General features: G+C 55.5%; 3 protein-coding genes across 3 annotated transcripts; 2 read left to right on the top strand and 1 right to left on the bottom strand.

Annotated features, from left to right (window-relative positions):
* Positions 1–12: 12 nt before the first annotated feature.
* Positions 13–2827, top strand: CTHT_0027860 (uncharacterized protein; the record flags this gene model as incomplete). Its single annotated transcript, XM_006693180.1, has 6 exons — positions 13–627; positions 756–792; positions 860–881; positions 954–1002; positions 1057–1141; positions 1206–2827. 6 exons carry the CDS (start codon positions 13–15, stop codon positions 2825–2827), a joined length of 2430 nt encoding a protein of 809 aa, XP_006693243.1.
* An 870-nt stretch (positions 2828–3697) lies between these two features.
* CTHT_0027850 (uncharacterized protein) lies at positions 3698–5660 on the bottom strand (the record flags this gene model as incomplete). The annotated part of the gene is made up of 2 exons (XM_006693179.1): positions 3698–4226; positions 4333–5660. 2 exons carry the CDS (start codon positions 5658–5660, stop codon positions 3698–3700), a joined length of 1857 nt encoding a protein of 618 aa, XP_006693242.1.
* Positions 5661–7869: 2209 nt separating this feature from the next.
* On the top strand, positions 7870–11216 carry CTHT_0027840 (putative DNA damage protein; the record flags this gene model as incomplete). The annotated part of the gene is made up of 4 exons (XM_006693178.1): positions 7870–7986; positions 8076–8160; positions 8231–8286; positions 8346–11216. 4 exons carry the CDS (start codon positions 7870–7872, stop codon positions 11214–11216), a joined length of 3129 nt encoding a protein of 1042 aa, XP_006693241.1.
* Positions 11217–11723: the final 507 nt, after the last annotated feature.

The raw sequence follows: 11723 nt of genomic DNA, 5'->3' as shown, positions 1-11723 counted from the left end.
GAAGTGAGCTGAATGCAGGTGGGATTGCGGCCACAGTTGAAGACGCGGCGGTCGCTGGTCGACTTGTTGGTTGGCAGCGGCAGCAGTGAATTCAGCGCGCCGTCCTCTTCCACGCTCAGCAGGCCCAACAGCGGGTCCAACAGCGGGGTTGGGGGGTCTCAAGGGTCCACTGAAACCAGTGTTGCCGCATTTGGATCGCCCATGGCGGCAGGCCCATCCACTGCGTCCATTGCGCAATTCCCCCAACTCCAGTCGGCAAGCACCGCCCCGGTCTCCGACGCCCAGCAGCACAAGCAGCACAAACAGCACGAGCAGCAGCAGGCGAACGTGGACCTCGAGCTTCCAGTTCAGGTTTCCGGGCCAGACGACATCCAACCACCACCATCTCCTGCAGCATCACAACCTCCATCTACCCCCGACTCCGCCTCCGCATCACCAGCACCGGCCCCGCCATCGTTGACGCCGGACCCGAGCCGTCACTGGACTTCATCTGTTCCTGCAATTGTTGTCCATTCTGCACCCTCGAGCCCCGCATCACCGAACCCCGCGGCCCCAAGATCGACACCAGCAGCACCCGCGTCGTCAGCTTCTTCAGCATCGCTAACCTCGTCGCCCACCATGGCTCCTGTAAGCAGTCTCTCCCACCGCGATGGCTTAGATTGGGGGTATATGATGATAGCGACCATCACTCTCCACAATCCATCGCTGCTACCAATGGCCTAACAACGCTCGCTGACTATGGGGTGTGTTTGCAGTCAAAGACAGACGACAGCCAGGAGGGGTTTCATCCCGGTATGCTTTCCCTGGACGTACATTGCCTTGGTCGCAAGAGTCGGGGATGCTGACTACAGGTTTGCAGGCAAGATCTACTCCATCTCAGGGTCCGTACCGCCAACCATCATGCCCCTGACCGCCCGAATCACACACAGTTCCCGCTGACATAATGGTTTCAGTCCGGTCGTTGTCGCTGAAGATATGACTGGCGTTGCCATGTATGAGCTGGTATGGATTGCCTACGCTCCCAGAGAGGGCGTTCTCGACTAAACCGTGTGACAGGTGAAAGTAGGCCATGACAAGCTTGTCGGTGAAGTCATTCGGATCAGCGGCGACCAGGCGACCATCCAGGTATACGAGGAGACAGGTACAGCTCATGCCCTACCAACCCCTTTCGCGTCTTTGCAACACTGACGTCCTCTTCCACACAGCCGGTGTGACGGTTGGTGACCCCGTCATCCGGACGGGCAAGCCCCTCTCCGTCGAGCTCGGTCCTGGTCTCCTGAACAACATTTACGACGGTATCCAACGGCCGCTCGAGAAGATTGCTGGCATTTCGAAGAGCATCTACATCCCCCGTGGTATTGCCGTGCCTGCGCTTGATCGCAGCAAGAAATGGGATTTCACCCCGACCATGAAGGTCGGCGATCACATCACCGGCGGCGATGTCTGGGGTCACGTCTTCGAGAACTCGCTGATCTCAGTGCACAAGATCATGTTGCCGCCAAGAGCTCGCGGCGTCATCACACGCATCGCCCCGAAGGGCAGCTACACGGTTGAGGAGAAGCTTCTTGAGGTTGAATTTGACGGCAAGAAGACCGAGTACCCCATGATGCAGACCTGGCCGGTTCGTGTGCCACGTCCCATTACGGAGAAGCACTCCGCCGACAAGCCATTCCTGGTCGGCCAGCGTGTTTTGGACGCCCTCTTCCCGTCCGTTCAAGGCGGCACAGTCGCCATTCCTGGCGCCTTCGGCTGCGGCAAGACTGTCATTAGTCAATCCGTCTCTAAGTTCTCCAACAGCGATGTGATTGTTTATGTCGGTTGTGGCGAGCGCGGTAATGAGATGGCTGAAGTCCTCAAGGATTTCCCCGAGTTGACCATCGACGTCGGTGGCCGCAAGGAGCCTATCATGAAGCGCACTACCCTCATCGCCAACACCTCCAACATGCCTGTTGCTGCCCGTGAGGCCTCTATCTACACCGGCATCACGGTCGCTGAATACTTCCGTGACCAGGGCATGAACGTAGCCATGATGGCCGACTCCTCTTCCCGCTGGGCTGAGGCTCTTCGTGAGCTGTCGGGTCGTCTCGGTGAAATGCCTGCTGATCAGGGTTACCCTGCCTACCTGGGCGCCAAGCTCGCATCCTTCTACGAGCGTGCCGGTAAGGTTCAGGCCTTGGGCAGCCCATACCGCGAGGGCAGCGTCAGCATTGTCGGCGCCGTTTCCCCTCCTGGTGGTGACTTCTCTGACCCCGTCACCTCTGCCACACTGGGTATCGTCCAAGTCTTCTGGGGTCTGGACAAGAAGCTTGCCCAGCGCAAGCACTTCCCATCTATCAACACCTCGCTCAGCTACAGCAAGTATACTGCCGTTCTGGACAAGTGGTATGAAAAAGAGTATCCTGACTTCCCGCGCCTGCGCGACCGCATTCGTCAGCTGCTTTCCGACAGCGAAGAGCTCGACCAGGTTGTCCAGCTGGTTGGTAAGTCGGCTTTGTCCGACCCGGACAAGATTACGCTCGACATGGCAACCCTCATCAAGGAAGACTTCCTCCAGCAGAACGGCTACTCGGAATACGACGCCTTCTGCCCCATCTGGAAGACGGAGTGGATGATGAAACTGATGATGGGCTTCCACGACGAGGCGCAGAAGGCTGTTGCCCAGGGCCATACCTGGGCTAAGATCCGTGAGGCGACGCAGGATCTCATGGCACAGCTGCGTCAGCTTAAGTTTGAGCTGCCTAGCGATGGGCGCGAAGCCGTCTGCAAGCGGTATGAGGCGATACAGCAGGCTATGTTGGATAAATTTGCTAGTGTTGTTGATGAGTAAGGGGGTTGATAGGAGGAGGCGAGTGCCTACTTGGGAAATATTAGATAATGTGAAAGTTTGAATGAGGAGGGTGTAGCTTAGGTTGCGAGTATAGGATGAAGGTGTAGTTTAGGGTGCTATTGTTGACAGCCTGGGTTATTATGTTTTGTGGTGAATCTTCCTTCTTGTTCCTGGTGATGGGAGGTAGAGGCATATACATTTTTTGATCATCAGTGCAGAAAACCGTAAATTTTAGCAACTCATTGGTTCCTTGTTGTGATGCATGCTGTGTTTTATGTCAGTATCTGCACGCGATTCAGTTTGTTGGTGGTGGTAGGAAGGATAAACAGATCCGTCAACAGAGGAAGTGGCCAAGGCCGTTTACAACAGGGGGCTTTGCGGATTAATCCCTGATGAATATCATTTTTTCAACCTTTGAAGGCAACATGCGAAAGAACGAATGTTTGCTTGAGCTGCCATGTGTGTCATAATGCTTCATACATCATCTGGTCATCATCATTAAACCTTTTGAATCTCTCTTAAACGCAGTACCCTGACCGGACCCAAGCCGAACAAAAATCCAAACGAGCAAATCCAAGTGTATCACCCAAGTGGTACTGCCAACATTATCAGACGGCAGCCCATTATTTCTCCTGCCCTCTCAAACCAAACCATAAAGGGCGAGGAACAACGTAATACCAAAGACAAATCCAAAGAGCCAACCCGCCTGTTCCTTGTTTATCTCACCCAAACCCAGAGCAGCAGCTCGACCAGCAGCGCAGTAGTTTCTGAAGAAGAGGAAGAATAATGACTTTGCGAACTTCACACGCAACCCACCATAACCAGCTAAGAAGAAAAGATCCATCCGCAAACAGCCCGCTCTCCGAAACTTCACACACGCTTCTCTCCTGCTCCTCCTCTCCGCTTTTGTTGCTGCTGATGGTTTAGGTGTTGTTGTGACTGTTGCTGCTGCTGCTGCTGCTGTTGCTGCTGTTGCTGATGGCAACTATAACCATCAACCGCGGCCACAGGAGCATTCACCGTACCACCACCAGCTGCTGCAGCAGCACCAACCCCCTGCCCCCTGCTGCTGCTGTTTGGCATCGCGTCGGGAGGCAATAAACTGCGCTCCCACTCCTTCATCAGGTCGGTGGCGGTCCGCTTGATGTTGCTGGGCGTCAGGCGATTCAGCATGGGCGGTAAGAGATCCTCCAGCTGCTTGACGACGGGGCTCTTGAGGCCACCGAAAACGGCCGCTGCGCCGACTAATCCTGTGGTGGAGGCTGACGAGGAGGATGACGCCGGCGCAGAAGGGGCGGATGAGACGCTGCTGGAGCTTGCTGCGCTTGAGCTGGAGGAGGAGGATGTAGAGGAAGAGGAGGAAGTAGAGGCGACGCGGGGTTTGGAGGATTTCTTCTTGCTGAGGGGGGTTCGAGATTAGTAGATGAATAAGGAGAGAAGGGGCTAGTTGAGAGTGAGTCGGAGACTGGGGAAAAGGGTAATTAGTTGGGGAAGGGGCATCTTACATAGGAGTTGACGTCTCGGGTTCCCTGCGTTTTTCTGGGGGCGAGGGAATGATATCCCCGTTGACGGTCGTACCGCTCCAACGAAGAGACGAGCCGCTTGGGTTGTCCCAGTTTGACCAGTCGTTGTCGTCGTACGCATCGGTACTCAGCGGTGTCCACGAGAAGCGCTTTGTCGATTTTGGGGCCTCGTTCTTGGATCGTTGGGAGCGTTGGGAGGCATCTTTGTCCATTGGTATTCCATCTTGTCGAGATTCTCCATTGGGCGCTACCGCTTTTGGGGCACTGTCGTCGAAGACTGCAGAGGCCCGCGGTCGAGAGTTGTTTGAGGACGACGCGCGAATCGTGTGTTGGTCGCCAGTCGAATAGCCGTTGAGCCCCCTCCGGTAGGTACCCTGGCCGGTAATCGGTTCGTCGCCCACCGTAGCCTGGCGCAGATCCTCCATGAACATCCAAAGTCCTGTCTTGAGATCCTGAGCAAACTGCTTGACCCCGCTCGTTTGCGTTGACCGAGGGGCCCAAGAGGCTCTCTTGGATGATGGGGCAGAGAGAGACGTATAGGCAGACGCCGCATAGTTGTTGCCATCGCTGTCGTCCTTGGAGCGATCAGCATCGTAATCCGACAACCCGTCGGGCTTAGTTGGTGATAACAACGACAGTTGACGTGTGTGCGTGCCGGTGAAAACGCGTCGACGACTTCTCTCAGGGGCAGCTTGTGAAGTCTGTTGCTGAGTAAGCAGGGCTCTTCTCCGATCGAGCTCCAGGCTACGTCGGATGGCCGTCTCGTCCTGCGCATCGATACCGCGGGTAGGATCCGTGGCTCTCCTATCCGGCCTCTTTTTATAGGCCTCGTGAGTTGCCCATTGCTTCTTCAGCCGTGCAAGATCCTCCTCAGCACGTGACAGCTCTTCTCGGAGCTCCAAGACACGGCGCTCCTGAGCCGCAATTGCCGTGATCAAGTCATTAGCGTCAATGGGGGACATCAGAGCAGGAGTGTCGAGAGGTGTGGGCGGAAATGCAGGTGTTGTCGCGGTTAACGGGGTAGGACGTGAAGGGTAGGGATTCGGAGGGGCGATGGGCAGGGTCAACGACAGTCTGTTTGTGCTTCGTGAGGCTGTAGACGCGGAACGGCTTGAACGCGTCTCGATCAAGTCGTCAGCCTGGGAGGTGGCAGACGAGACAGACTCGTCGGGAAACCGGCGTGGCTTCGTCTCATCCCTACTCCCTCCACGGCTTGAACGACGCCTCTCGTGGAGAGTGCCTGACGGCCGATTCGGACCCGGGATCGCGCCATCCAGGCTGCGTTGCTGAAGCAGAACCATCTCGTCCATCTTAACTGCGTCGGAGTTCTCGCTGGATAGTCGATGAGCTGCCTGAGCTCGTCGGGATATTGATAGTCGGAGGAAAACTAAGATGAATGAGCGTGAGGGAGAGGGCTTGCGCAAAAAGTAGGGTCGGGAAGAGAGCCACGGCGAGCTTTGGCGACGGCGGCTTGGTAACGCTGGAGCAAATGCAGATTCAGACGCAGGGGTAACGAACGGAGCACGGGGGAGCAGCAACGAGGGTCGGCGGCGGCAGTAATAATTGTAACGGGGATAATAAAGAACGTGGTTGGATCTGGATCTGGTCGTTCTTCCGGCGACGACGACAGCCTTGTCCAGGTTTAGCGGATTCCTGTCGCGGGTGGTGAAAAGAAGGTTCGCGCAAGCAGAGACGAGGCAGATGCGCAGCAAGCCGACAGAAGAGGAGGTGGTGGATGTGGATGCGATCATGGGAAAAAGTAGGTACTGTTTATGGAGCAGGCTGGGAGCATGCTGCGCTGGTTGCAGAGGGGGTCGACAGCGGGTGGAAACCTCATCTCGCTGGATTCATGCAGGCCCGCCCTCTCATTGGCGCAGAAGCGCCAGACCGCTTGCTGTGAGTCGCTGGACCAGGGGCCACTAAGGACCACAGGGGACCACTTGGGGAGGTTCACTGGGACGCGGCTGGACCGCTGGGAGAGCTCGGGAGGGAGGTTCTGCCACTTCGGGCGGCTTCTTGGGGCAGCGCCAGGGCCTAAGCAGGGGTTTGCCGGGCTTGCACCCCTGGGTTGCGCGTTTCGCCGTTTCACAGATCCTCGAGTTGTTTTTTCTCGAGGACCCAGGGTTCGTCCGATTTTGTCTTTGTTCGCCGGGACTCACAAAGGCCTTGACTCGGCAGCGATGCAACCGGGAATAAACTCGAAATTCAAAGAGTCGTCGTGTGAGTCTAGTCCAACAAAGCCAGCAGGTCTGGCAGGATCTGGCGACCAAACGCACAAATAAGAATAGAACCGCTGCGATACAATGTCACGCCGCCTTGATGGAGAGCGTGGGCCCAGAGTGGCAGCGCTGGATGCACGTCGTGTACACCCGCAGCGAAGTCGGGTGAGCTGGGGGCGGGAGGAATGTGTGTTGCTGCGTTCCAGATGCCAACGGACTGCCAGATTCCAGATCCCTCGGCGGCCGTTGGGTTGCGGATAGGTCAAAGCCGATGCGATGGGGAAATGTGTTGTCAGAGACGAGATTCAAGGACCGCGTTGGGGACTTGAGGCCGCGGCAGCACCATCTCTTTTTGAAGAAGCAACAGATTACAGGGGAGATTGCCATCATCTCGAGCTCCTCAACCGCAGTTTGTGTGCTGACCGAACGCTGCCGCTCCGCAACTCCATGGCACAGAGACCGTAAGTCCCTTCCCCAACGAAAGGCGGCAGTCCGCAGGCGTTTGTGGTTCCACAGCGCAGTTGGTGTCTGCCGACAGCCAAGTCTCGTGGTTTGAAGGGTTTTACGCTTTTTGCTGAGAATTTCAGGGGGTGTTTTCGCCATGACAGCATAGCTTTCCATCCATGGATATGCCAAGTGCATAGGTAGTGTATTCACAAATGTCAGTCGGAATTCCCGAGCCACCGCATGAATGTCAATTGACAATCCCTTCTCTCATTGTAGCCGTCTCCTTTCCGACGTAGTGCCCAATGGCACCTTGAATGCCAGCGGCCAGGCCCGGCTTTTCCAAGCAATCTGGGCAGCCGATGTCAATCCATCATCCGTGGTCCGTCTCCTGTCTGATCCCACCTGACCAGGGTTCCCCCGCTCCCGGCGCTGAGGAGCAGGCTCTGCAGGTTCGCAGGTGCCCTTGCAGATCTCTTGGTCCGTGCACCATGTTCAGTCTTGGCTTGGCTTGGCTTTCTTTGTGGTTGGCTTGGCACTGACACGAACGCGAAACCGCACGTGACAGCGCGTTCTTATCACGCCTTTCAGGAACGGACAGAGAAGATTGCATTGCAATCTGAGGGATGGCAATTCGAAGCAAACTACCATTTCCTCAATAAAAGAAAAGGAACTCGCTGCGTGATTGGTCGCTCCAGCATTTTAGAAGCCAAAGTGCAGCACGTCTATTGCAACTGTGATGCAGCATCCAGTACTAGCCTGCCACGCACTTGATGAATTGCTTGCAGAAAACACAAGATGCGTGTGGCCGCTGAGCGATAGCTGCGATTTGCTTTTGCCACCCAATTCCATATAAATGACACCGCCTACCGTCCTCGTTGGCACGCCCCATGTTCAGGAGGGGCCCTATGATTCCCAGCAGGACACTCTCATATGCGGCTATTCTATTCTAAAGAGTCATGGAGTTGAGATTGTATGGCATCTGCTCTTCTTTTTTGCCTATGCCTAGCCCCAGACTTCCCGAACCCATGCATGGCAGCCTGGGAGCTAACCTCTCGGCAGACAAGCAGCTCTCCCCTCGATGAAATTCCACTCTCCCCACCCAACAGAAGCACACAACTTCGCAGTCACAAAGCAAACGCTGCCGGTATGTCTTTTATCAACACACCAATGAATGCTGTTCTCTTTCGCACTGACTGATGGATGTTCCCAAACAGGTGTCTTGCGCCGCTTCGAGACAATGACGTCGAGGGGCATGTGGGAGTACAATGAGGTGAGCCTGTATCCTACGCATAGTCCGACGAGCAAGCTGTGCTGACAAAGACTTGGAAGATGCGCGCAGCTGCTTTTTTCGACGTGGCGGACACGAGCCAGCCAAGCTCTCTGCCCGATACTGAGCGCTTCTCAGGACTCCGCGATGAGAATGAAGCCCCGATGGACGATGGGTTTCCTAACCCAGAAAAGTTCCATATACATCACAGTTCCTCTCTCCGCAGTTCACATGCTGCCACACAGAGAAAAATAATGGATTCGACCCAGGAGTTGACCCAGCCAAACACGGACAGAAGTTATGAAGAGCGTCTGCGTCGCCCATCTCCAAGTTGCGAATCGACCTTTCGACTTCCGCATTCTGCAGAAGCTCCCACTAGCCCGATAAGGAACGCAGCGCTGGAGGAAGATGGTACGGGGGTGGTTCAATTCGACTTCGCCAGGTTTGGAGAGACAGACGAGACCGTCTCTCCTGCCCAAGATGACTCTGGTTTCGTCGATCTCGGTGGTCCTGCCCACCTAAGGTGTACCGACCCCCAAAGTGCAACTCAGTCGCCATCCGCGCCCATACGATTTCCAGAAACCCCTCTTGGGCCCCAGAATCCGTTCCGGAACAGTCGCTCTCAGTTGCTCCCTATGTCGCAGCTCTTCCAGGCGACACAGTTTACATCGCCCGCAAAGATCGCCAGTCCGACTTCATCGCGGCCGTCGCCTGCCGATTTTCCCGCCCACGCGATCTCTTCCAATCCACCGATTTCTTCGCCCCTAAAAGCTCGTGGCCTGCGTTCATCACCTCCCCAGAATGCTGCCTCGAGCCCCCAAGTCCTTCCTGGCACTACTTCGCCGCGCGCCAATGAGAAAGTTAACAGCCCATCCCCGTCCTCCACGCAAAACCCCGTGGTACCAGAGTCTCCTCATGATGCCTTTCCCAGGAAAAAGGGAACTCCAGAGCCCATGAGCACATGTGAGCCCGTGGTAAGATCTCAGGAGGAATGGTTGATCGCTGAAGCACCAACGAACCCCATTGCGTCTGATGAGGACGACGTTGTCTACGATTCATATGCGAAAAAGAGGATGATTCAGGCCAAGAAGGATGCTGCCCTTAAGCAGTTGTCCGCCATCAGCATTACCCGTCCGCGCAAGAGGGATGATGATGTCGAGGTGCCTGCGACAAGCCTGCGCAAAAAAAACAGTCCAGCCGATTCCAAGAAGTCACGGTCTCGCCGGAAGGCCGTGGAAAAGAGTGATAATAAAACCCCAGCTAATGGAAAGGAAACTCGGGAGGACTGTCCGCTACGTGCACACAAAGTCGCAAATGAAGATGACGCCACTCAGTCAAACGCAGAAGAAGAGCCAGAAATCGTGACTGAGTCAGTACCGTCAAGCACGGCTGCTGTGCTGCCAAGGTCCTCGAAGTCAACAACCCGCCTTCCAATTGGATCTGGTAAGCTCGCGTCTAATGGAGGAGCCATTCCGGAGACAAGCCCAGCTGGGACGCATATCGATCCCCGTCAAGGAGGGCCGTCTGTCTCCTCTCCGACATTAAAAGACGGTCTAGCCCCTAATCACAAGTCCTCCCCACCAGCCCTGGATACGGAGATAAGACATACTGCAGCCGAGGATGCGACGTCCATCCCAACGGTCAACCCTAGAAATTCGGAAACCACACCTCATCCTCCCTCTAGTGATGGCCCATCTGCCCTTACCCAGGCAACAGCCTCTCCCACACGCTCTACTGGCGTCGCTAGTTCCTCTCCTGTCGTCGTTCAGCGAAGGCGACGTGAGGCGCGCAAGAAAGCTCCAGCTCCTCAAAGTGTGTCGTCTGAAAAGCTCAGGCGCTCTGTTCGGTCGACTCGACTGTCTTCAGAATCGACAGATGAGCTCACCAGACCTTCAGCGGTGCCCACCTTTGAACAAAGCGTGCGCACCAGTCGGCTAGATGCGGTCAAATCGGGGCCTGGTGTCGAGCGCGTGAAGCCAACTCAGCCTCACAAAGATCGAGGGCTCTTCGAGGGCATGGCGTTTGCGATATCATTCCAATCCAAGAAGCCAGGGGAGACCAGTGAGCAATACAATACCCGAATGGAACTGTCGACGTCGATCCAGAAGCGAATCAAACAAGCTGGCGGCAGAATTTTGGAGAATGGCTTTGACGAACTCTTCGAGCCAGTACCGTTAATAGCATCAACCAGTTCTGGCTCTGGTTCGAGCTCCGAGCCTAATCTAACCCTAACCGCCGAGGGCAACTCCACCGGCTTCACAGCCCTCATTGCAGATGGCCACTCCCGTAAAGTCAAGTACATGCAAGCCCTCGCCCTCGGTCTACCCTGCATCGCAGTTCGCTGGGTAACTACCTGTCTCGACCGAGGCACGCTCGTCGACTGGGCGCCCTACCTCCTCTGTGCCGGACAGTCCTCTTTCCTCGGCGACGCCATCCGATCTCGCACTCTTGTCCCATACGACACGGCCACGGCCCGCTTGTCCACGGTCATTGCTCAGCGGGACAAGTTGTTGGATGGAAGCCGCATCTTGGCGGTGGTGAAGAAGTCGCAGGAGAGCAAGAAGTCAGCGTATGTGTTTTTGGCGAAGGTCCTTGGTGCGTCGTTGCGACGCGTGTATACCCTGGATGAGGCGAGGGTGGAGATGAAAGCGGCCGAGGAGGCGGGTACACCGTATGATTGGGTGTATGTGGATGGGAAGCAGGATGAGGAGGCGTTGTTTTCGGGAGAGGTTTCTGCAGCTGCGGGGGCGGCTGCTACTACTGGGAACTCACGCGGCGGCAAGAAGAGGAAGAGGGCTTCAGCAGCGTCCTCGGTCATCAGCAGCACTGTTACGGAGAGACCGCCGAAAAGAATCAGAGCGTTGAGTGATGAGCTGGTGATTCAAAGTCTGATTTTGGGGAGGATTATTGAGGAAGGGGAGTTGGTGGAGTAAAATGTGGGCGGCAGGACTGATTTGGGGCGTAAGATGGGCGATAACCATGAGTAAGGAGGACGGGTCATGAACAATGGAGTTCGGCGTTTAGGGTTGACTGGTCAGGATGAGCGATGGATGTACACTTATAACTTATGAACTAAGGACGGGTTAGGCACATTTATTAATTGTGGGTTCCCAACATGAGCCCGCCCGATTGCTTCTTGGTTCAACGGTCTTGACCTCTGAAAAGTAATGTCAATACTGAATTGTCTGCTAAGTTTCCATCTTCAAACCGTAATCATAATCAAACCAACGAACGCTCTCTGACCTCTTCCGGCTACCTGTCAGAGGTTGCTGTCCTCAGATCTACCGCGCGTGTCTTCGATTCAATATAGCGGCCTTTTCTCGACAACGATTTTTCTAGTTCATTCTAAACAACGAGAGCAAGTCAGATCATCCAAACTGGCTGTTTCCAAAACGTACCCAAAAAAAAAATGGACTACCAGGCATCCTCTAGTCATCCAT

This window comes from Thermochaetoides thermophila, assembly GCF_000221225.1.
Source record: "Thermochaetoides thermophila DSM 1495 unplaced genomic scaffold scf7180000011816, whole genome shotgun sequence".
Classification (NCBI taxonomy): Eukaryota; Fungi; Ascomycota; class Sordariomycetes; order Sordariales; family Chaetomiaceae; genus Thermochaetoides; species Thermochaetoides thermophila.
The sequence above is the reverse complement of the archived record's forward strand: the minus strand, read 5'-3'. Positions and strand labels throughout refer to the sequence as shown.